The sequence below is a fragment of the Aptenodytes patagonicus genome, chromosome 4, assembly GCF_965638725.1.
Source record: "Aptenodytes patagonicus chromosome 4, bAptPat1.pri.cur, whole genome shotgun sequence".
In the NCBI taxonomy this organism is placed as follows: Eukaryota; Metazoa; Chordata; class Aves; order Sphenisciformes; family Spheniscidae; genus Aptenodytes; species Aptenodytes patagonicus.
The window spans coordinates 71626569-71650210 of record NC_134952.1 but is presented as its reverse complement, the minus strand read 5'-3'; the positions used below and the strand labels follow the sequence as shown (position 1 = coordinate 71650210).

At 46.8% G+C, this 23642-nt stretch overlaps 1 protein-coding gene across 1 annotated transcript in view; it reads right to left on the bottom strand.

Annotated features, from left to right (window-relative positions):
• Positions 1-9119: 9119 nt before the first annotated feature.
• RNF150 (ring finger protein 150) overlaps positions 9120-23642 on the bottom strand; it is a 126777-nt gene continuing 112254 nt past the window's right edge. The window contains exon 7 of the mRNA XM_076337165.1: positions 9120-17189. Within this exon, the coding sequence (XP_076193280.1) occupies positions 17071-17189 (119 nt within the window). The 3' untranslated portion in view covers positions 9120-17070. The remainder of the gene's footprint in view (positions 17190-23642) is intronic.

Genomic DNA, 23642 nt, shown 5'->3' with positions numbered 1-23642 from the left:
GAGAGATTATAGACTCCCTACAGCCAAAGAATAAATCTTTTCTGTGGAAAAAAGAAAATCCCAAACCAAAAAACACCCACCATACTTCAAGCTCATTCATATACGCCCCAAACACAGAGAACCACCTTCTCCACCTTTTTTGTGATGAGCAAAAACCAGGCCAGAGTTGCATGACCACAGCCGACACAGAAAGGTGTTGCTGCAGAAAATAGCTCCTCCTGTGTGACCAGGATATGAACAGCTGAAAACTTGCACTAAAAGGATAGAAGAAAAATGCACTGCAAAATACATCAAAGTAACTGTGCTGCCTTTTACCAGTGATTTGCTGCTAGCTCCTGGGCAGGACACCTCAGAGGGACACCGCAAAGAGGGCTCCTGCCCTCCCCCTTCAGGTACGGCCTAAAACGCTTTCGAGGCATTGCTCCCTGCAAAGGAAAAGGGACTGGGAAAGGCCTTGGGAGGCCCGTACCGTGCCTGACACCCCGTTGGACTGGTTGGATGATGCTTACGTTCATCTGGTTTCCCAGTTGTAGGCATCATCAGCAGGAGGCCTGACTGATGGGGGACATTATCCCTCGGGCTGGGACATGGGGAGGAAGATGAACCCTTTCACCTGGCAGCCCCAGGCTTCAAGCATCCCCAAGGGTGGGTGAGCAACCTACAGCAGCTATTCAGGGCTCAGCCCTGACCACCAGCCAGAGCATATTCCCTGCTGAAGCCGTTGCTCACACATAAATATTGCTGGGGTGTAAAGAAATGAGGAGGCTGTGTCATCTGGTATGCCCAGGACCTGCGCGGAGGAGGTGGCTTTCCAGCTTCAGTGGGTGCATACGTATGTACAGGTGCTGAAGTAGCATCAGCAGCAGAGAGTGAGGGAGCCCTCCTTTACGTGCCCCGTCCCAGAGGACCAGCATCTGCTGCACCCATCAGCACTGCCACAAAGGGAGAGGGGTGTCCCCGAACCGCAGCGGCCATGTCCCGGGTGGTGCCACTGGGCTCTTTGGTAAGAGCTGTCTGTCACAGCCTCCTTGCTCCATGGTGCATGAAAAGAGGGTTTGCCTTCCCCCAGCACGGCAGGGGATCACTGATGCCCGGGGGCTTCCCTCCTTGCCCTGGGGCAGGGCTGAGGCCACCGGTTGAGCCTCCCGGCTTTCATGGCCGTTGCTCCCTGGTGCTGAGCTCTCTCTCCACACCGACTCCAGCCCCTGGGCCAGGCTGGAGCTGGGTCCCCCCGCGCCAGCCCCGGAGGTGCCACTCCTCTGCAGCACAGGGCAGAAGCCAGGCAGCTACCTGGGATGCAGCACTTGCTAGTGTGGGTGCCATAAAGCTACGGCCGTTCAGTTACATTTTCTAAGCTCCTTTCCTAATTTTCTTTTCATAACTGTCCCATGAATGCACGCACCCAGAAGTGCTTTAGAGTCCCTTGCATACACAAAGCCAAATGCTTGCAAGAGATGAGCACATGGCTCTGCTACTACTGCGAGCTTGACCCACCGTCGCCTGGGCTTTCTGCACCTGCCCCTTATCCAAACCACTGCCCCCGAGGTACAACTCTGCAGCCTCTTTTCCCTCCCCAGTCAGTTCACGTGCAACAGCATCACCTCTCTATCATTGGCACGCCCTGTCCCCTTCTTTCCTCCTCATTTCTTCTGCTTTGCAAGTTGGACTACATCAGAAAAGGCAGTGCATATATCAGATTTTTCTGAATATCCTGCTCCACTGTAGCTATTTTTAAGAGGCATTTCTTTAAGGCGTAACTCATTTGCAGCTGTTTCCATGTGATAATTTGTTGCCACATGACAAGCTCGAAGTCAGGTCAACACAAAGAATTACAGCAGTAATGGAGAAAAGGCAGGGAAGGAGAGGAGATGCTCCTGAGCATCAAGACTTCTGCAGAAGTGAGTGATAAAGGAAATATAAGCATAGCCTGAGGAATGGGAGGCCCGATTGCAACCTCACTGAATGGGAGTCAGGAATAAAGCCGTCAACACCTGTGGGGTTGTAACAGCAAACTGGGCCTGACCAAGAGGGTCCAGGCTGAAAAATTATACAAAGGAAGGGAAATTTAGGGGACTCCATTTATTGTCATGTCTTACACGTGTGGGAAACAAAGGCACCCAGCAGGTCTGCAAGCAGCTCGTAGGTCTGGCTCCTGCTGCCTGCTCCTCCAGCAAACTCAAAATATCCTGTCCTGTGGGTCTCTCCCACCGAGATGCTGCCCCCACTCGAGCTACTGGTCTTCTCCTTCGGCCACCAGCATCCCTTCAGCAAGAAAGTCCCAAACAGCACCTCCCGCACAGCCCTGCTGAGCTTGTGCTCTCACAGCTCACACCAGTGGTCCAAGACCATTGATTCTCAGCTCCAATGGTTTCCATAAAAAAAACCCCAAACACACACCTCTTCCTTAACACCCCCCCCATGTACGACACTGAAACCTCCCTCCAGCCAGCTGAACCCCTGAGATCTTTATAAGAAAAATGAAGTATTTTAACATGTTGTTTTCAAAAGGGTTTTTTCTTTCTTTCTTTTTTTTTAAAAAAAAAAAAAAAGGAGGGTCAGCAGTGTCACCTCCTTCCGAGGGGAGAAAATGGAAGCATGGATGCTGTTTGAGCTTTAAATACTTTAATACAAGCTCTCAATCAGGTCCTTGGAATAACTGCAGTTTCTGCACCCCCTGTTTGGTGTCAAAGGACCACAGTCCTTTGAAAGGGGGTAACAAAGTTAGTGAGAAAGGAGCAACAAGGATGACCGCATTTACAGCAAAGTATTTAAAGCATTTGACTCCCTGGCTGTCAGCAAGCATTACATAAACCAAAAGGCAGGAGTAACCTCTGTTTCCATCCAGATTAGAGAATAAACAAGACAGATAGTGTTTCCTAACACCAGCAAGAGTAACGGTATTTAGGAAGGTTTCTGGCATTACAATCAAGGGCAAACCAAAGCAAGATGACACTCTTCTGCTAGAAAGTCAAAATCGTATTTACGCTCCACGTGCGGTTTGTATTTAATGTGTCACTTGTGTGGAGTCAGACTTCACGTCTCGGAGATGGTTGAATGCATTTCTGAATTGCTCCATTTAACATCTCAGATGCCTGCGGAGTGAGATTCAGTAGCATGAATTTGCTCCTTCGCTGGCGAGGTTTCATCTCAAGGGGGATGATCTCACCGCTGCATAAGATTATCATCTTCAACACAGGAGAGAAAAACTCCCGCGGTCAGAGTGAAGCTACTTTGCCATTGATGGAGTCTGGCTGCCAACAAAACGCGCGTATGGTGCTCAAGCAATAACTATCACCCCCCCCAGGCCATTTCTGTTTCTATGCCCTTTACCTGAGGGTGCACTCAGTCGGTTCACTCAACACTCCATCAGCAATTAGCCCACATTAAGCCCATGCTATGCAAGGATTGTCAGAGGTCCTACAGACCCCAAATTGAGATGGGTTTGATGTCCTCAGGGCCTTTTAACACCAATCTGCCTGTGAAAAGCAATGTCCTGCCCGCACAGCCCTCCCACATCACCCACCTGTAGCGGGAGCATCGCTCCAAGGGCATTTAAGACATCACCGCTCCCGAGTGGAAGTTTCTGCTGTGGACTACATCAGCCCAACCACTTCCAGCGGTAGATGCCTCCCTCTCAGTGAGCAGGAGGGCTTGGGGGAAATCATCAAGCTTAGCAGAAGCAGGAGTGAAACCCACCTGCCTCCTTACTGCCCACTTGCCCCCCCCAGAGCCCTCCTCCGCAGGGGGATCTGGGGGAGGCACAGCTCAGCTCTGTGCCTGGCCCGGGGGAGTCATGCCGCTGAGCAGGACCCCAGCTCAGAGTAACGCTTCCTCCTCACCCTGACGAGGAGCTGGCCACTAGGGAGTCCCCCACTCCAAGTTACGTTGGGGAAAGAAATTTTGCCTTTTAATAAGGGGTGCATGACAAACCCAAGCAAAGCGAAGGGTCCCAGGTAGCAATGCACCACGTGCACTCAAGGAGCATTTTAGGCCATGAGTTGGGCAGACCACTCCAGCAAGGGACAACCAGCTTCAGGGGAAAAATATTCCTACTGGTCAAAGCACAGGCAAGTCCTTTCTTCACACCCCGAAGAACAACTCCCCAGCGTTGCTCTGAGCCCTTTTCTTCCACCAAAAAAAAGGCAAAGAAAGCCCCTAAGCCACAGCAAGCAAAAGAAAAACAGACAAGCAGCGCTGTCACAGGCTCAGTGGGTTTGCTTTATACCACCAGCCCCCACAGGTACTGCAATTGCCTTCCCAGCCTGCGGGGCATCCCCCCTCCCGCACACCTGGCTCAGCAGGAATGACCTAGACTGGGCATTGCTAACGAGTCATCACATGCATCTGGGGAATTTTGGCAGCTGCTTGTATTTAGGACTTCACTGAGCATAAGCAAATAGAGAAGTTTTTCCTCGGCACTAACGATCCTTTTCAGAGCAGCTTCACAGCTGAAAGTCAGTCAGGGTCAATTTTCCGTAAGAAAATGCCCTTCTCTATTGTCCTTTAGGACAATTATTTTAAAAACACCACCCTCATCAAAACAGCACTGTAAGTAACACACCTTTGTGCGATTCTCCTCATCCACTCTTCTGAGTCTCACACCCAAGACAGGCTGAAAGCAAAACTCACCTCCTGCCTCCCCAAAGCTCCTCTGGAGCTGCCTGGGTGTGAACAACCTCCCCTGCTCCCAGGCAGCGCTGCTGGGAGAAGAGAGCTGCTGCCAAGCATCTCTCTGCAGGTGAATGCACACCGGGGTTGGGGGGGATGAAGTAATTCACACCTTGAAGCTGTACCGCCAGCCTGTGTTGTACCTCGCGGGCGTGAAACTCAGCCTAGATAGGTGAGGATGTTGGCTGAGGTGATGAAGAGTACTGAAGCAGATCTGGATTTCGGTTGAATTGTGTCCAGTTAAAGGTGTCTGTGTACAAATGGGGGTTTCTCATGGTTGGGCTGGAATAGGACGTGAGATTCAGCACCCTACAGTGGGCATCATGCTCCAATTTGGGATTTCCCCGCCACAAAGTCCCACTCCCGTTCGAGTGCAATTCCCCATGCAGGGTGACTCTGGCAATTCATGCCTGGGTCTGTTCCCCCACAGACTGATCCGTAGCCAAAGCCATGCCAAAATAATCCGCTTTTAAATGGTGTAAGTGCGTGCACAAACTGAAATTCAACTGATTTGCTCTAAAAACACTCCTTTAGCTAAGGTGTAGCTAAAATGTGCCATCTCCTTCACCCAGGCAGTGGGGCTGTGGTGGGGGCTGCAGCGCTGGTCTCCAGCCCCGCTCCTGTCCCTGTCCTGCTGCTCACCTGCTGCTAAAGCCACTGTCGGCAGGTGTCCTTGCTGGGTTTTGCTTCGTCTATGAACCAGGGTAGCAGTCCTGCTCCCCTCCACCAAATCTGCTGACTACTGGGCCAGACGGACGCGCCAGCAAGCACAAACCCAGTTGCACTTACTGCTTTCCTGGGCTTTCCTGCAAATACACCCCCGGTGACCACGGGACCTCTCCAAGTGGCTGTCAAGGGCTAATTGCAGCCCTTCAGTGAAGTGACCTCCCGCCCTTGGTCACCGTCCCACAAGGTGCTGTGATGCTCCAGCACGTGCGGACTCACGCCCCAAACCTGGAGGGACTCTTCTGGGGGGGACCCCCTGTGCTTCTTCACGCCTGCTGAGGAGGACAGAGAGCTTTTCCCCACCGATCCGATGGCCACGAGGGGAAGCCTGACAAGGCTCTGTCTGCTTCATCGGCTGGGGGAGACGGCGGGGACCCCGGGCGGTGCGCAAGGGGGAACGCTCAAGGAAGAGCAGGAAAAAACACCCCAGTGGTGCCTTTCACTTATTTAACACAATAAATATTCACTAATTTAACTCAATAAATAAAGACAATCCCGCTGGCCGGGGGCATAACCACCACCAGCCGCCACCGCCGGGTGGGAGCCATCAGCCGGCGGCCCCAACCAGCCCAGCGGCGCCCGGGCGGGGCGCGGGAGGGGCCGCCGCACGCCCACGGGTGTCCGCGCACGCCCACGGGTGCCCGCCCGGGGCTGGGCGATGCATTTGCGAGGCGGGGGAGCCTCCTGCTGGAAAGACAGGGTGAGGGGAAGGCGCGGGATGCAGGCAGCTGCCTCTGCCCCGCTGCTCCTCACCCGGGAGTGATAAACGCACCTTGTCACTCATTTTTTGAAACACTTTCTTCTCAGCCTTCTAGGCTGCAGCCCTACCTCGCCCTCTCTCCCCTCTAACCCTCACTCCTTTGCCTCCAGAAGCTGAGGCTTGGCAGAAAACACCAAATATCACCACCATCATAACACCCGGGCAGCCCCGGGGCACCTGGCTGGGGTGCACCGCTTGCACTCTGGGTTGGTGCGCGCAGGTAACATCCAAAACCCGTGGGAGCCGGGAGCGTTTCCCGGGTGATACCCTGGCTGTGTCCCCGCCACGGGGCTTGTCTCCACCCTTCCTTCCTGGCGTCGTGCTCTGGCCAGGACCCCCCCCGCCATGCAGTTAAGGAAAGCGCAGAGGGGTCTGGAGAAAGGCAGCGAGGACGTGCCGAGGCACGGAGCAGTGTCCCACAAAACACGACTGAGCAAGCTCGGCCCCTGCAGCTGGGAAGTGTTGGCACCACAGGGATATACTAGACCTCTGCAAAACCAGGAGTGGCGTGGAGGGGGGCGACTGCCCCAGTGTTACTCCTTTGTGGGTGTCTGCTCCTGGCCTCGGTTGAGTCAGACGTGGGCTGGGCAGGCTGCTGGTCTGAGCCAGCGCAGCTGCCCCAAGCAGGGACAGAGGAACAACTTCATCTGAGCTATGATGGGCTCTGCCAACGCATCTATGGCGTTACCGCTCCCAGATGGCTGCGCTGTTCCTCTGCCAGGAGCTACCATGCTTCCTAGCTGGAGCAGGAGGAGGGACATCTGCCTGGGCTTCAGCCACCACGAGTCACTGCCAGCCTCCCTGTGCAAGCCTGTCTTTGCTCTCAGGTGAGAGGATGGACTATAAAGCCGAGCTGCTGAGATGCAGATGTCCAGGAGAATGTCCAGAGGAGCAATGTGATGGCCTGCAGCAGAGGGTGGCCCAGGCACATGAGGGTGGTGACACTTTGCCCGCTTCCGCTGCTGCCAGGGCTTGCCGGCAGCTTGTTCGCACGGGGATCAAAGGCTGAGGAATAAGCGTGTTGCAAAATTACACCCTCAATTACTGAGAACTGATTTCCTACAACTTATGTATGACAAATACACCAACCCATTAGATTTGTTTTGTGCTGTGAAGTCCTCTTATTTCCTCTGGGATACCCCCAGACCCAATCTCCCCCGTGTTACAGAACTGCCTTCTCAGAGTGGTTTTTCCCGAGTGGCTCCCCAAGACCCAGCACAGACAATTGTGGCTCCCCTTCGGGCACCCTCAAACCTGCAGCACAAAGCTTGCTTTCTTTCCTAGCACAGTTTGGGATCACGGGACAGAAGGGACCCCGGGTCGTCCAAATCATTGCACAGTGCAAATCTGGATAAACACCCTTTGAACCCCAAGTCACCGCCATTGACTGTAGTGGGTATGAGGGTCACCTCCTTGAATCATAGGAATGAATACAATTTGCCTTATTCCTTCTGGAGAAAAAAAAAACCAAACTGCATAGAGCAACCCAACTTTATTTGTGTATTTTGACCAGATAAGAATCCCATATACAGTAGAGAGTGATGTAACCCAAGCCCTAAGTATGTGCTTGCATCCTGGAATTAATTGCCTTACGCCCCTTGTTATTTATAGCCCTGATGCCATTCCCAGCAGCTCCACGCTGCATTACTTCTGCTGCGCTACTCGAGCGCGCTGCCTCCCGCCAGATCTGCAGCACCGGTGGCAGCTGTGTTGTGTGTGCAGATCACATAGCAACTGCGCACAGCTGCCTGCCAAGGAAAACCGTCCCCGCTCGCTCGCTCCCCTGGCCACTTATTAAATGAAGGCAGAGAACAAAGCAGTGGGCAGGGAGGGAGACGTGTGGGGAAGAGTGAGACCAGATTCCTTGGCTAGCAATACCTAAAATCTCCCTCTGAAGGCAGCCCAGGGTTTGTTTCGGTGCAGAGGCCTTCTGCCCCTGGAGCAGGGCTGGTGGGATGGGGAGCTCTGGGCTGTGCCACCAACTTGCTGACACGGGTTGGGAGGGGAAAAATAATTCCTGGTGTTGCTGATAAAGCCACGTTAAATCACACACGGTTTTCCTGTTCTGAGCCAGCTTGCTGCCCCTCTGTCATGAACAGCAAGAGCAAAGCCCAGCGGGAAGGTGGGCGTATGGGAGCAAGGAGGCATGGGGGTCTGGGGGAGCTGGGTATGATCTAGCCCATGGCTGCTGCCTTCCTCGTTCCTGGGTGAAATTTGAGTTAGAGCCCCCACCGATTTGGCACACTGATCCCTTGAACACACCACTGCAGCTGGGAGAGAGACATCCACGCTGGCGGCACCGGCCAGCAAGCACAAAATGTGGGCCAGGATGGGGGCAGGCTGTGCCCCTGCGGCGGGGCTGCGGCTCGAGCCGGGATTTGACTCCTTCAGGGATTTCTGTCTGCCACCTTTTGCATCTACTGGAAAACTTTAAGTCTCTCATATTTCTTTGAGGCAGGATTTTTACTGTGCCTCGAACCTCTCTTAAGCAGCACACCTCTGCTGGATGGCATGACAACCCCTGAGGCTCTCCTGCGGCCCCCCGCTCCCAGGGACGCAGACCAGCGGCCGATGGGGTGAGGGAAGAGCAGCTGGACGACCCCTCACAACAGCGGTGCAATTCCTACTGAGGCAGGGCAGAGCCGTCACCTTTTAAAGCTATTTTAACACATCATGCCCAGCATCTGGGGTGAGGCTGCAGCTCTCCCTCGGGGAGGTGGAGGCATTTACCTCCCACACAGCCGCTGCTTTCTGATCAAAAGAAGCCGAAGGATAGGGGGGACCAGAGCAGTGACTGGGGCTGGAGTGGTGGCACGGAGGCCAGGCTGCCACTTGGGTCCCTTCCCGCTATGACTTCTGCCTCCGGTGAATACCGAAGTCTGCAGCGGCTGAGTTCTGGAAGAAACAATCAGCAGGTTTCACACATCAGGAAATGCCAGTTTTACACAGTCTGTTAGAAAATGTGTACGACACAGTAATCAGATTCATTTTATTAAAAAACTTGCAATAAAATTCCTTGGAATTCACCATCTTAACTTTGAGAGTTGCAATATTTTACTAGTACATAATAACACAGTCTCACATATTTACATTATAATCTTCTATATAACAAAAATAGCCGTGTTGTACTACTGAATAATGCTTCCAAATATTAGCCTCAACATTTCGGTACTTCCCCCAGCTGAGTCACTGTCCGTGCTCTCTAGCATTTACAGTATATAACAAAGCAAGAAGGAAAAAAATAAAAAGTGAGTGCCTTATGATTTCAGGCAAATCCCTTTAAGACGGTAGTTCTCCGACTCCCACATTTTTCAAGAGAGATAAAGTGCATTGGAGGGGAAGATGTATATGTTATAAAATATCAGCAAAGAGTTAAAGTATATTTGCAATACTGTACAGAAAGTAATGCTAGAAAAAAAGGCTTGCTTCACAAACCGCTACTGCACTGTTTTGGCAGCAAGTCACAGGTAGCGGGGGGGGAGCTAACTACAAGAAAAAGAACCGCCTATGCAAATGCCACTGTGTGATTTTGCCATGGTCTTTCGCTAGGTGTTTCACAAACCAAAGCGCAGCTGTTCGGAGAAAGGAACTGTTTTTTTTTTTTAACGTGGAGATGAAGGGTCATTTCCACTGTCAAAAGAAACACAACGTGGTCAGCCTGCAGAAACCGACTGCCTTACCAGCAAAACAACTTCAGTCAAAAACAGGCTCCCATTCTGAGGGAGCCGCAGCGCAACCAGAGGCGCAGTGCGTGAGTGTGACAACCCTGTCACCCCCCAGCTTGCTAGGGCTGGCAGCCCTGCTGGGCAGGGGCCGGGGGAGAGGCAGGGCCGAAGGCCTCCCCGTAAATCCACTCCTGCTGTCCAGAGCAGGACTGACTGCCTTGGAGAATGTCACTAGGACAGACCATTGTCTCCGGACTGGAAGTTATTTCGGTGAGCTGTGCACTGATCCATATGGTATTTATTTTGTTCGGGATTTTTCTTCCCTTTTTAACATTGGCATTTACTGGTATGGCTCTGCAGCGAGTGAGAAGAGACACGGCTGGAAAAAGCTTTGGAGCCATCACTGGAAACCAGGATACTTCTGCTCTGTTCATGAACTACGTACAAATGGGACGCCACATTTTTTTTGGTTTGCTTATAAACTACACTAAATAAAAATAATTCTCTTCTGGAAATGGATGGAATGTATATTTTGACATGTACAAAACCATTTTAAATGTTCACTAAATACAAGGAATATCTTGCTATAAAAATAACAGACCCTCTCACCCACTGTCCCCTCTTTACATTTCTAATTATAAAATGGTACAGTCATTTCAGGTTCCTAACATGAAACAAGAAGTAAGGATGGTATTACGTACACATACAAAACATTTAGATATTTGACATCTGAAATAACTGTATACATTCAGAGCAAACAAGCATCTTGATCTTGCTATTGTTTTTCATGCTATACAGGACGGAAGAATCGGGAAATAAACAAAAAAGGGAAAATGCTATTTCTTTTTTTTTCTCTCCTTTTTTTTTTTCCCATTCACTCCAGAAAGAAATAACCTCCACCAATTCACAATTAAGACAGTTGAGAGAGGCAAGATTCATTTCAGATGGAAAAATTCATCCGTTGGCTTTTCATTCAAAATCCACAACGTCTTTCATTCATCTTTCTTTTCTATTTCTCCCTTTGAAATATAGCTCCTGCTCAGAAGGTTTTTTTCTTTTTTCTGAGCAGGTTTGCAGCCCGGCGCGGGAAGCTGCGCGGCAGAGGGCAGCCTTCTCCCTCGCTCGCCGTCCCAGCCTGCAGCTGCCATCTGCTACGCAGACAAATCCAGACTAAGAAGTCCATCTGGCGTTCCCCTTTCAACTGCGAAACTATCAATTAGTTCAGGTAACAGCTTGGTAAAATAAAAGAAGTGCTTGTATTGGATCAATTGTCCCTATTTAAAAAGTCTCCTAAAACAACACCTCCACCCCCATTTTCCCTTGCCCCTAAAATATTTCATGACATTGTTTTTCACCGCTTAGCGTTAACCAAGCCGATTCATTTCTGTCACGCTGGTTGCCCCACATGCGCTCACATATTTTGCATCTATAAAACAAATGAGTCAATGCTCAGTGTTCTTCAGTGAAGCAGCAATCCCGGTCAGCACTGGTTATGAAGAAGCTTGGCTGCCCTGAACCTGCCGAAACCCCTGGGCCTATCTTTCATTAAGCCCTAAGCTGAACATAGGCTGGCTCCTTTCCCCCGTGCTGAACCAGAGCAGTCCAACCTGCTACAAGAGATACAGGCAGCACAAAATGCAAGAGAGGAAGCGGCACAGCGTCAGTTTGATCCCACGATCTCCTTCCCCTGCAACAAAGGCTCACACTAGAGCAAACATTTGTGAGAGGGGCTGGGAAGGCACAGGCTAGATTTCTCTGCCATTTCAGTCCTGCGAAATGGATGCATCCCAACAGCAAACCAAGCCCTCCCTCTTCTGTTTAGAAAGTCAGCTTGTCCTGGCCCCTATTCCTGGCAGACTGGTAACTTTAGCCCTACAACAGGGATCTACCAGAGCCACAAATGGTTAAAAAAAGTCCGTTATTGCTAACGAAGAGAAATCAATAAATGCCTATTGTTTTTCTTGGTTTGCACAGCCTATAAATTCCTATTCCTGGCTTATTTCAAACTATATGCTTAGTCATGAGCTTTTCTACAGACAGAGACCGTGAAGGAACGAGCCTCTTACAAACAAAGCCTGGGAGATTCCCAGCTGCCCGGGCTGAAAGGCATTTCCCGCTGTTAGGCATAACCTCTATCGTCATTTCAGTACAGACCAATTGTCACAACAAGGACTTGCAGCCCAGAGATCTATACATAAAGACTTGTGCCCGATCTTTGCCTTTTAATCACAGAATCCGCTCAAAGGGCTGTGGCATATATTCAAAGGAAAAAGTCTGTAAGGCAAAACTCTGGAAAATCTATATGACGACCGCACTCTGGGTTTAACAAAAACGGCAAATAAAACACACTTTATGGAAAATCTGTAGCTGTGTTGGACTGATGACTAGAAGTACGCAGAAGTGCTAAGTGATCTGCAGATACCTCCCAGGGCAGCCAGTCCGTATGCAAAGGCCTTCTGAGCTAGACATTTTTCAAATTGGACAAGCTTTTCTTTTTATTTAGCAAGGGGGAGAAGAGGGTGGGTTAACAGGTTTGACAATAAAAACTTTGGATCACAAAATGCGTATTCTTTGAGAAAGATTAAATTCAGACCTGGATCCGTCTCTGGTGCTTGGGTTCATTTTGTTAACAAAATAAGAATGTATCCCAAACGAGTCATTCAACAAGAGGCGAAGTACTCCCCTTCTTGCAATGACTTCCTCTGGCTCTGATCCAGGGGTCATTAAAGTAGTGAGATCTGAGGGACCTCTTATCATATGTGATTTCAATATTTTTTTTTTTTTTCAAATTGCCTCTATAAAGCCTTTTTCTTTAGTGCCACAATCTCCCTCATGTAAAAAGTCTAAAAATGGCAGCTGCTTCTGTTTTCACTACAGTATAGTTTCCGTAGTCGTATCAATGTACTTTTATATGCATACATGGCAATTTAATTCTATGGAATGCTTGAAGAATGAACTGCAGTGCTATGATTGTCCTGATCCTGGTTTTGAGGCTCTAAAGCAGCCAGAAAATAAAACACCCCCAAACCCTCAGCAAGTGCCAGATCTCTCTCCCCACCAGAATGGGCCAGCCGTGGGGAAGGGATGCAGAGCTCGTGCCTTGTACATCTGCACGCACACATTAGGTCATTTGTGAGTGCAAAATTCTGCCCGTATAACTTTTTATGTGTTCTACCTATTGAACAGACCTTTGGGAAGGCAGTTCAGTGAAACCCGTGAAAATCAAAGGATACTCAGAGCGCAGTCTCTGTCTGTCCAAGTTTCATCCTGCAACCCAGCCTGAGTGAAGATGAGCCTCACTACAGCGAACGCTTCTCCCACCTACTACTTGCTCACGGAAAAGTAGAGAAAAGAGCCTCAGATGACAGGACAGGAAGAGCTCTGAGAGACGCAAGATCAGCTTAATGACAAGAGCGCCTTTCTCGGAGAACTGCACCGTCCTCTGGCCACTGGCCCTGTGCAGGAGGTGCCCCTCTGCCCCGGCCGCGCTGGGCTGGCAGCGGGCGGTGGCAGCCGCAGCAAAGCCGCCCGCGCCGCGGGTGGGCAGGCACGGCGTGAGCCTGCAGAATTATGTGCATGAGCACTTGTTCGTCAGAGGGCACCAGAGGATTTTGTTTTTTCCTGGCTGCATGCTAAAGGCAGCTTTCCCTTCTGAACAGGCAGTGCTGTGTCCCCGACATCTGAATCCCGCATATTTAATGCCAGAGCCCAAGTTTAGCGGGCAGCAGTACCGAGGACTCACACAATGCTCAGGATGGGACTAATCTTGCCCAAAGCTGCGAATTGGGAGGTTTAATTTTACCCAGTGAGGAATCTCAGTGGAGAAACTCATGTAAGCAAAAATGTGCATGGGCACGCAGATCTGCAGAATTAAGGCTTTCATACGAGTTATAAACATACATCTGGGGGTCTTAATATTTATGAAGCACCTCAAATTCCCAAGGCATTTCACAGGTTATATATACAAAGAATACTGTCAGTCAGGTCCTGCTTTAGAAAACATTTCCATTTGACACAGGGGCTTAATCATGCTTATAAAAGACCTGTTGAAAATAATGTGATTTTGGTACAAGTCCAAAATCAGTCTTAAGTGCTTTTCTGAAGGACGGAATAAAACATTTACTTAAGTGCTTTCCTAAGTTCTGGCTTCAGTGATGTGTAACCTGGCTTTGCACTCGTTATCGCTTAACAGTGCTCAGAGCTGTAGAACACCTGAGGACAGGGACGGAAAAACATCTTCCCTGAGCGAAACTGCAGGTAGAACTGGGAAAACAAAAGCAGAAAGACTCCTGGCCCAGATTTGCTAGGATGCCTCTTCTGAAAGACCACAGTATGGTGATATGTAAAAACGTCTCACCCAGCCTAGCACCCTACCTCTGCCAGTGGCCACCCGTGGACCCCGAGGGACCACATCTGGTATGGGATACTTACGAAAAGAGCATGCACACTGCGATCCCTCTCCAAAATCCTTCACTAACTCCTAGAAATACGGGCAGGGTCTTAGTTACCACCTATGTGATGCCCCTTTGAGCATAGCTCCCTTTAATGATTTTGCTAGGCAAAGGACCCAGTTCGGTATCAGCTGGGAGTTTCCTCCTGCCTTGCTTTTCCACAGACCTTGCTTGCTCTGCTTGTGGGTGACTCCACTATGGCAACAGATTATTGGTCAATCTATCCATTGAGGTTAACTTGGTTAAGTTTGTGAAATAAAACGAAGACTTTGCGACAGCTCCTCTGAAACCCAAACAGTTTGGCCAGGAGTTTTTTGTCTGTGTGCTGGCCTGCAGTGGGTGGATGTTAAAGGATCACTGACAACTCAGACATCATGTTCGTGGTGTTCCTGTGACATGTAGCACCCAGGCTCCAGCACTAGAGAAGAAACTGTACCAGTGTGTGTACTTTCCACAGGGAGACCTGACTGTGTATGACCAGCTTCATTCTTTCCCCTGCAGTCATTTGAGACGAATTTCATTCCTGTGTGAAGGGCCAGTGTTTGGTGTAAGCACCACTTAAATCCCATTTCAGCATTATTTCCAGAGCTTAAGTGGAGCTGATGTGGTACCTTGTGCAAACTCTCTTGTGTAGGGGTGAATTTCAGCATCGGTTGCCCTGATGCTGTGGGCCTTTCCCATAACAGCAAGGAACAGAGAAGACATTAAAGAATGAGGAAGATACGATTACAGAACCACAAATATTGGCAAGACTGACCTAGCTGCACCCTCTGGAACAATCTCTAACTTTCTTTTTAAACCAAGCAGATTTCCAGCTGCCTGCATCTCTTTAATTAAAAAGAGATGTCCTTTCAAATAGCTTATAAAAAGGTAACGGCATATTTCCGGATCGTGGTTTTGAAGGATGATTAGCCTGTGCTCCTTTGCCTCAAAGTTACCCTGCAATTTAGGGACTAAGAACATAAAAAAAATTAAGCTATAAAATGAACTGAGTTCTAACTGGACCGAAAAGCGTGGAGTATAATTTTTCCTTCTTCCTGTACTAAAGAAGCAAAGCAGCCAGAATTTTAGGGATAGTTCTATTCCTGAATAAGATCTGACAAACCAAATTTTGGCTGGAAGTTGGTTTCCACATCTAATGAGTAAACCCACAAGGAGATTAAATGCAGCAAGAACCCTAATAGTTGCATTTTGAGATGCTGCCATGACACCCTCAAGTCAAGATGTTTGACCTCTCCATGAAATTTCGATGTAAGATGAATAGTTGATTCTATGGACTTACCCAGGAGGCAGTAATGTGATTCAAATCATCTGACTGTCAACAGAAACCATTTACTCTTGTATAACAGTACGCTAAAAACGCTTCTTCACAGTTGAGTATTTTGACTGAAAAACGAAATCGTACACTGAACAGGTAACGATAAGCTTTTCCCTGGAAAGCAGAGCTCAGGATGAATGAAATAATAATCACAGGTCATTATTATTTAGGTGTTTTGATTTATGTTAGTTCTGTTTATTTTCAAATCCCCTCCCCTCTACCCAAAATATTTTGGTATATATATCTACATACAAATTGCAAGTATTCCATTATGCTTGGGACAGTGTTGACAGGGACTCTGGAGGGCAACGAACCACCTGAACTCTTGTGTTTGATAACAAGCAGGCAAAAACTGCCGTCAAAACATAAGCAGCAAAATGCACTCAGAAAAAAAGCCAAAACGGATCAGGAAGTAAACATTTCAACCAGCTGCTTGCTTCATTAGCAATTTCTGACACTGATATCAGCATCTCCAGACCCTTTCTAAGAATATTCTTGTCATCCGCGTAATGCACAGCTGTTAACAAGCAGCCTCTGGAAACCTCTCAAGACACTCCTTTAGCCTACCGGTCAGATTTTGGTCTGTAGAATTAAGAAAAGACATGATGTTATACTAGATCTTCTTTTCCAGCTACTGAATTGTGACTTGAAGGAAGGCCATTAATGTACTGACAACTGCTAATAGCATAAAATATAGCAAAGGACTACAAGGACGGAGTGAAGCTTTAAGCTTTTCTTTCTCTCCTTCACACTGTACGATACTTGTCTAGAACAGAGCTGTAAGTAAAAGCCAACATAATGCAGTTTTAACCCAAACCTCAGCAATCTCTGTTAATTCAGAGCTCTCTTACAAATAAAGGCCTTCAGAATATACCATTTCCACTTAATGAAAGCAGGCTTCACATTAAATGCAGGGTGCTGGTGCACTATCCTTCTGAAGCCATATGTACTTCATGCAGAAACAAGGCAATGATAAATCCCGGAGTCAGATCATGAAGTGACCAGTGAACGGGAATTCAGATTTCTGGATTGAACTCTTGAAAAAGCTGGGGTCAGTCAACAAAAACAGAATGTCCAACCATAACAAACTATAAACAAACAAACAAACATAACAAACATACATCTTTTAAAAAAAAAAAAGAAACAAAAACCCGATCGAACAAGTGTAGAAAACACTCAAGCTGTCATTTCAGTTGCGTGTTTATGAGCCACTGAAGAGTTACATGACTGCTCTTAAGCTCGTGGGTAAACTGGAAGCATTCATCTCCCATGTGAACAAAATGAACGTATGTAGATGATGAAACTGCATCCAGGCAGACACAACTGTTGCTATTGCTTTTCGTGACCATCTCAGAATGGAGTGTACAGGAGTGACAGTGCTCTGGAGGCATGTGCATGACTGGTCCAAATCCTAGAATCACCTGACTCGGTCCCTCCCTGTGGCCCTCCCCTGTAGTTTAGTGTTGGATCCCTGTTTGTTTTTCAAGACTTCACCTCTTCGCAGTCTTGATCAGTGGAAAGCTCCACATCGGACAGTCCAACCTCCATTGCCATAATCAATGAAATATCTGAATCACTGCTGACTGCTGGCTCCTGTTCATCTGTGAGGGTAGAAAAGACAGGAAAAGGGCATTATGGTCACGTCTTTCTGTCAATGTATTACTATTTTTTAGTTCTGCAGATGGGACCCAGAGGTTTCTCCACCACTGTGGTTGTGCTTAGATTCCAAACTTTGCTCTTATTCAATATCTGTCTAAAGCATTTCAAAAATATCAGCAAGTTCAAGCCATCAGTAGTGAGAAACACGATGACAAGGAGCCTAGATGGGTAACACTTTCTTCTGCTCCTAATCCTCCCAGGGCTCTCCATCCAGGCCCTTCATCTCCATGACCTTCCTCCCACCGCCTGAGCACTTCCCTCCCCGTCCCCTTTTACCTCCTCAACGTGGCATCATCCTACTCTCCCCACAAAGGCAGCAAGTTAAGGACTAAGTCACAGGCACCTGGTGGAGCAAGTCGGCCATCAGGAAAACATTTCTAACACGGAAAAAAATCTGCCCAAACCCTCATTAGGTGACAGAACCTCTATTAGCGGAGACTTTTAAGAGGGCACTAGGCTAATGTCTGGAAGGAGCAACACGGGTGTCATTAGTTCTGCCCCAGGACTCAGGACCAGGCTACCTGCCTTCTCAGGTGCCTTCTCTCATCCTCTTCCAGTCTCTTTTCTATTCACCCTTTCCTTTGATCAAGATACCTTGCAGGTTCTTGATCCAGGCCGAAGGGATCTACCTTAATCCACCATGATCCCAAATACAGTAAGAGTCAGATTATTGACTTTTGCCAAACTGCAAATCCCATCAAAACTACAAGCGTAGGAGGAGTAACTTGTTTTTGTTTTGAACCCACAGCACTTACTACATGTGTGTTTAGTTGCAGATAAAGCCAACAGATTTTAAAGGACTAAAAGCTAATTTTATTTCAAGAACAATCAGGAGAAGCAAAGCACGCTGGATCTCCGGGGAGATTTTCAAAGGCACAAAAATCCCATAGGTGGCTGAGTCCCTGAGAGAAAAAGTTGGTGGTTCATATTTTCAAGTGGTTTAATTACAATGACAATAGTTATACTGTAACAATACAATGTATTTAAATCTGTGGCAGTTTTTTTGTATTTAAATCTGTTGCAGGATTAGACTTCATGTTTTGTGTGGAAAGCTTGAGTGGGGTCTGCATTATTCAAACTGAAAGAGCCAGTGCTTTACAACCCTTCCCAATTTTCACCCTGGATTATTTTTATACTTTCTTGATTGCAAGATAAATAATTAATGCACACAGCCTCTTTATATCTGTATATCTTTTTTCCTATTAATATGACAGTAGTAAAATACTTCAAGGCATTGCTTCTGACTATAAATGTTTCCACTGGAGGTGGAGGAAGTACTTACAAACTGAATGATATCTCCTGCAGACTTCAGTGGGCTTCAATTACATTGAACCATTAGGTGAACTGCTAGATCCAAGAGTACAGCATCACAGACACCTCCAAGACCTAAAGCATCATCTGTAGTGGTAATAGCTCCCTGAGCCAGAACAACGTGGTTCCAGACCACTGGATTATTTATCATTCCTCTATAACTAATAGGATTCTTAAAAACAATGAACAGGATGCTTTAAATGTTGACCTAAGAGCAAGTTTATATTTGCATGACAGAGTTCCTGAGGCTTAGCTGTGTTAAACAGCCGCTTGGAGCACTCTTGAAAGAAAAGTGATTTTCATCTGAACTAGCTCTGCAGGAAAAAACGACCGGCTGAATGGTGACAGCCACACGCATGCTGAAGAGGCAGGCTGAGCTGCCAACGCTAAATGTCAGAGCGTCAAATGAGAAGTGTTTATGGTGCTGAAATGTTATTTCAAGAATTGTTGTTTCTTCTAGGGTTGCACAGCAGAAAAAGATCTCAGCTGAGTTCAAGACAGGCAGATAGAACAGAAGGAGATTTACAGCTCATCTACCAACTGCCTAACCTATGTACAGGAGCACCCGCTTTCCAAACCAGCAAACTTGAGTTTTACATTATAAATCCTATACAATTATTCAAATTCTTGGATCTTTGTCTTTCCAAAGTGTGGGCTTTGTAGTTTGTCTTCTTTGGGACTGAAGCGCAGGTCAACAGGAACAATGAACAAAGGATCCTAAAAATGCCCAGGCCTATGCCCTGGCATTGCTTTTCCAGCGCTGCGAAAGTGGCTAGAGACATGAACGGTCCACCTTCCTTGCTTGCTAACAGTGCAGCGGTTCAAAATCCTAAAGCTACATCCTGCCACTTCAGCAGAGGGGGGAGAAAAACTCAGACATCACCATCCCTTACACCTTCCCTTTCAGGGAAGGGGTCAGCACTGACATTTCTTTGGAAGACGCAGACAACACAAGGAAATTAATGCATCCCTCAGCATTACATGCTTGCTCTTGTAAACAGGAGTCCTACTACTGACCCCAGCATGCACAGGATCAAACTCTGGGAGGCTGCAGAAGTTACACCAGATACGGATCGGCTGTAGGTAACTCTGGCTGTAAGCTCTACAGACTGCCTCACCGTGGCTCCCCCACAGAACACAGGCTTTCTAGACTGCGGTGGGTTGGTTTTTTTTTTGGCTGGCTGCTCAATAACGTGAGCCAGCACAGTTAGTGGCATTTGTTAAAGGTAAGCAAACCTCAACTAAACTGCAAGTGCCAGGAGCTTAGCCTGCATTTTGCATCCCTGGTTTTTAGATCCTATTTACAATGACAAAGCTTATACAATCACACAGCTTCTACAGAAGATGCCTGACTCACCGTTAAGAACTTTTATGACCTTTTTGCAAGTTTTTCGAAATTTGGTGTTTTTCTTAAAGCCCTGAAGTCAGGTGAGGATCTCAACTTTCAGTGAAGATCTCAGCTTTCACTTAAAAAGAAATGAGTCTTAAGAAGTAAAAAGGAAATAAAGAGTTTAAAAAAAACATATCCCTAATTTCTAGATAGATTTTATGTTGGAATAGCTGACTTGTGATTTTAGATGTTTGAGGTTGGCAATCCTGTCTAACAACATACACTGTAATACTTCCACTGTGTTTTATAGCACTTCATGCCACAGGCATAAAGCCTTTTGCTTAATGAAGCAAAAGGCACATCCCAAGCTGCTTTTCAGCCTGAGTGCTAGTGCCTACAGCAGGCAACTGTAGACCTCACTGCCACATTCCTCTCATGTCAGCGAAACGCAATACACCACAGCAAGCTGCCTACTTCCAGACAGACTTTTTCCACTCGGTTATATTCCCTGACACACATTCATTTGAGAGGTGCAATAAAACAAATTCCTTCTCTAGCCAATATTACTTTAAATTTAATTATGCTAATGCAGGAAGAATATCAACCACGTAGATATGGGACTGCCCTACATAATAGTGGTACAGCCCTTACTTGTTGCAAAGTTCATTAAGTGATGTTTATATTTGAGTATAATTGCAATCAAACAAGGATGAAAACAGCTAATTACTCTGGTGCTTTAAAAACAGTAAGACTGCACACTAGTAATAGTTATCTACTGCTGCTGCTACTCCTAACACTTTGAGTAAGTCTGTAGCTGTTGTACACTAATAAATATTCCAAAAGAAAAAGGTCAGATGATGGGTTTCCAAGAATTTGATACTGTTTGCAAGAGTCTTGGGAGGGACCTAAGCATTCAACAGTGAGTGAAAAGTGCATTTACAAAAACATTCATCTGCCATGTGTAGGTAAGCATACAGGCATGGGCACAAATCGAGATATACTTGTAATGACCCACTAAGGATGAGGAACAAGCTGATATAACAGTGGTGGGTTTTGCACTCATGGACGCCTCACTCCTGCTCACCACTGTGCTCCTCCCAAGGAGGCCACATCTGACACTGTGCTCTGATGTCCCTAGGACATGGGCAGTGCCATGAGGCTCTCCTAAAATTGCTCCTGCTTGCCCCAGAGATTGAGATTTGCCTCAAGCTCACGGAGCTGGAAAAGCTGCAGAACCCCATGATTGGGCTAAAAGGTCCACAAACAATTGGCATCCAGGAAATCAGCAGAAAAATAAGAACACACTAAAACGTTATACAGCAAAAGCTTCTCAGCATTGAATGCATGTAAGGTTTGTCTAAGAGGACAGACTTTTTTCCTTCTCTGGACCTTTAGGTAGCTCTTTGCTGTTACACCCATTTGTGAGTAAGCAGAGAAGTATTGATTATTACATGTCAAATGAGAGCTGCCACCAAGTGTGTAATTCATCTACTGAAAGTGTAACTAAAGCCAGCAATCTCCTATTCTTGTGGATTAAAAACATGGGCCACAGCAATAAACTATTCGGTTGGGAGTCAGTCTCCCTTCCCTCATTTATTATCAGCTCTCCGTGAACTAATTCAGCATACTCAGTCCTGCTCCACACACAATTAAGACGTTGCACAGAGCTGTGCAGCTGCTAATGGTTTTCTTCATCCTATGACAGTCACAGGAATCAGAAGGTAAGAAAAAGCTGCTACTGTGCTACTGACTTACGTGTAACTTATTTGCCTAGCTCTGAAGTTGAGCATTTAGCACAAGGAACAAGTCTTGTTTTGTGCAGATCTTCTGTTCTTGATGGTAGATGCCCAGCTTTGAGGAAAAAGGAATAATTATTGATTTCTTCATCTAATGAAAAGCTGTGAAAAATTTATCAGTTATTATCCCATTCTTAGCTGGCAGAAGTTATACAGCAGACAATGGGACTCTGTCTAAAACCTCATTTTGACAATAAATATACAGCAAAACTTGGACTTGATTTCACTACTCATTTCACATTCTTACTGCTGTGAAATATACCTTATTTCAGAACTTTTCATTTTCTTAAGATAGAACTAAGCCAAAACATGAAATCCCTGGAGACAGGTATGCTCTCAGATCTAGACAAATATCTAAAATTTATGTATTAGCATGAACCTTATTCCAGTCTGGGGCTCACTTCTACTAAACAAACATTGCCACCAGTCAGATGTGTCTAGAAGCATTTTGCTCCAGAAGAAACAAGAAACGTGACCATCTCCTGGAGCTCTGAGGACCTGAGAAGAAAATACATCCAGGGTCATTAGAGGCATTGATCTGGGACCTTTATCAAAACGGATTCTGTTCAGCATGAAGCCACAGTGAACTGCCAACGTAAGCAGTGTTATTGAGATTTTCTTTCAAGTATCAGGACAACCAGAACACTATTCATCACATTTGATTTATGACAGAGAGAGAGAGACATTTCTAGAGCCCTCTATTTTAATTTGACTGCCCAAGAATGCCCTTTGCCATTACAGAGTTTATTGCTCCCTCCTATTGCAGCCTTGCCACAGCATCACTTTGCCGCTTATAGTCTAAGAGGAGGAGCATGGTCCTATGAAGTTAGTACCTCAAATGGCAACTCCTTCCACAACAGTACCAATCAAATTTATTTTATCGCTAAGACCCTCTTCTTTAAAAACACTACTGAGTCTTAAAATGATTCTCAAATTAATCATCCAATACTTCTTATTGGATCATTTTATAAGTAAGTCTCAAATTCCTTCCATATCATCTTGATAATCGTAACACTTTAGAACAGGCCATAACTGCACTGACAAAACAACTGAAATAAAACACATGGAAAAAAACGCCTATAAAATCTCTAATGCAAAAGAAGCAGTGGGAATATGTTTGAGGAGAAAGGGTTATAAAAAACCTGTTACTAACGCGGTCCCTTTGTACACAGAGGCTAATAAAATGGAAGAAGTCTGGCTGGCTACAATTGAGAACAAAGTACCGGGGAAATATTTTATTGCTGTTCGCTAGCATCAGAGTGAGACTTATCTGAGCAGCAAGGGGAAAAAGTACTTGAGCATGGTAACTGCTTTTGGAAGAAAAGGTTAGAGTCTTTTCCATAAATAACAAGCCAGAGCTCTGTGAACGTACTAACGGCAACAGGGCTTCATCCAGAGGATAAAGCAGACCATGTCTGAAACACATCGCAAAGAATACCCAAACATCAGCACACCAGGAAGAACCAAATGCCATGACCTGGCAAGATCCATTCAAGACAACATTTCAAAAATGTGTTTAACCAGATCAAACCCCTAAGTGGTTGAGAGACTTGATAGATGGGCCTGGATATGACATAAAACACTAGAGTCCCTCCCAAAGCAAACTTGTTTTTTTCTTCTTACTAAGTGAAAGGGCAACAAACTTTCTTCCCTTAATCTTTCTCTAGGATACATGTTTTGGGAGAACGTACAGCATCTCTTAATGGAAAACAGCCAAAGACAGTTCCCTGCCTTCAAACATCCTGCAGTACGAAGGGGTAACATCATCATCATCATTCTAGACATGAACTACTGAGATGGAGAGTCATGACTCTTCAAGGCATTCACTGACTCTGGGTGCCCAGTTAAGACACCATAAACCTGATTTTTCAGTTACAGCGTTAACCCGCACATTGTATGCCCCAAGCATATCTTCTACTAACTTCAGCTACAGCTTTAAGTACTCAGCACTTCTGGAA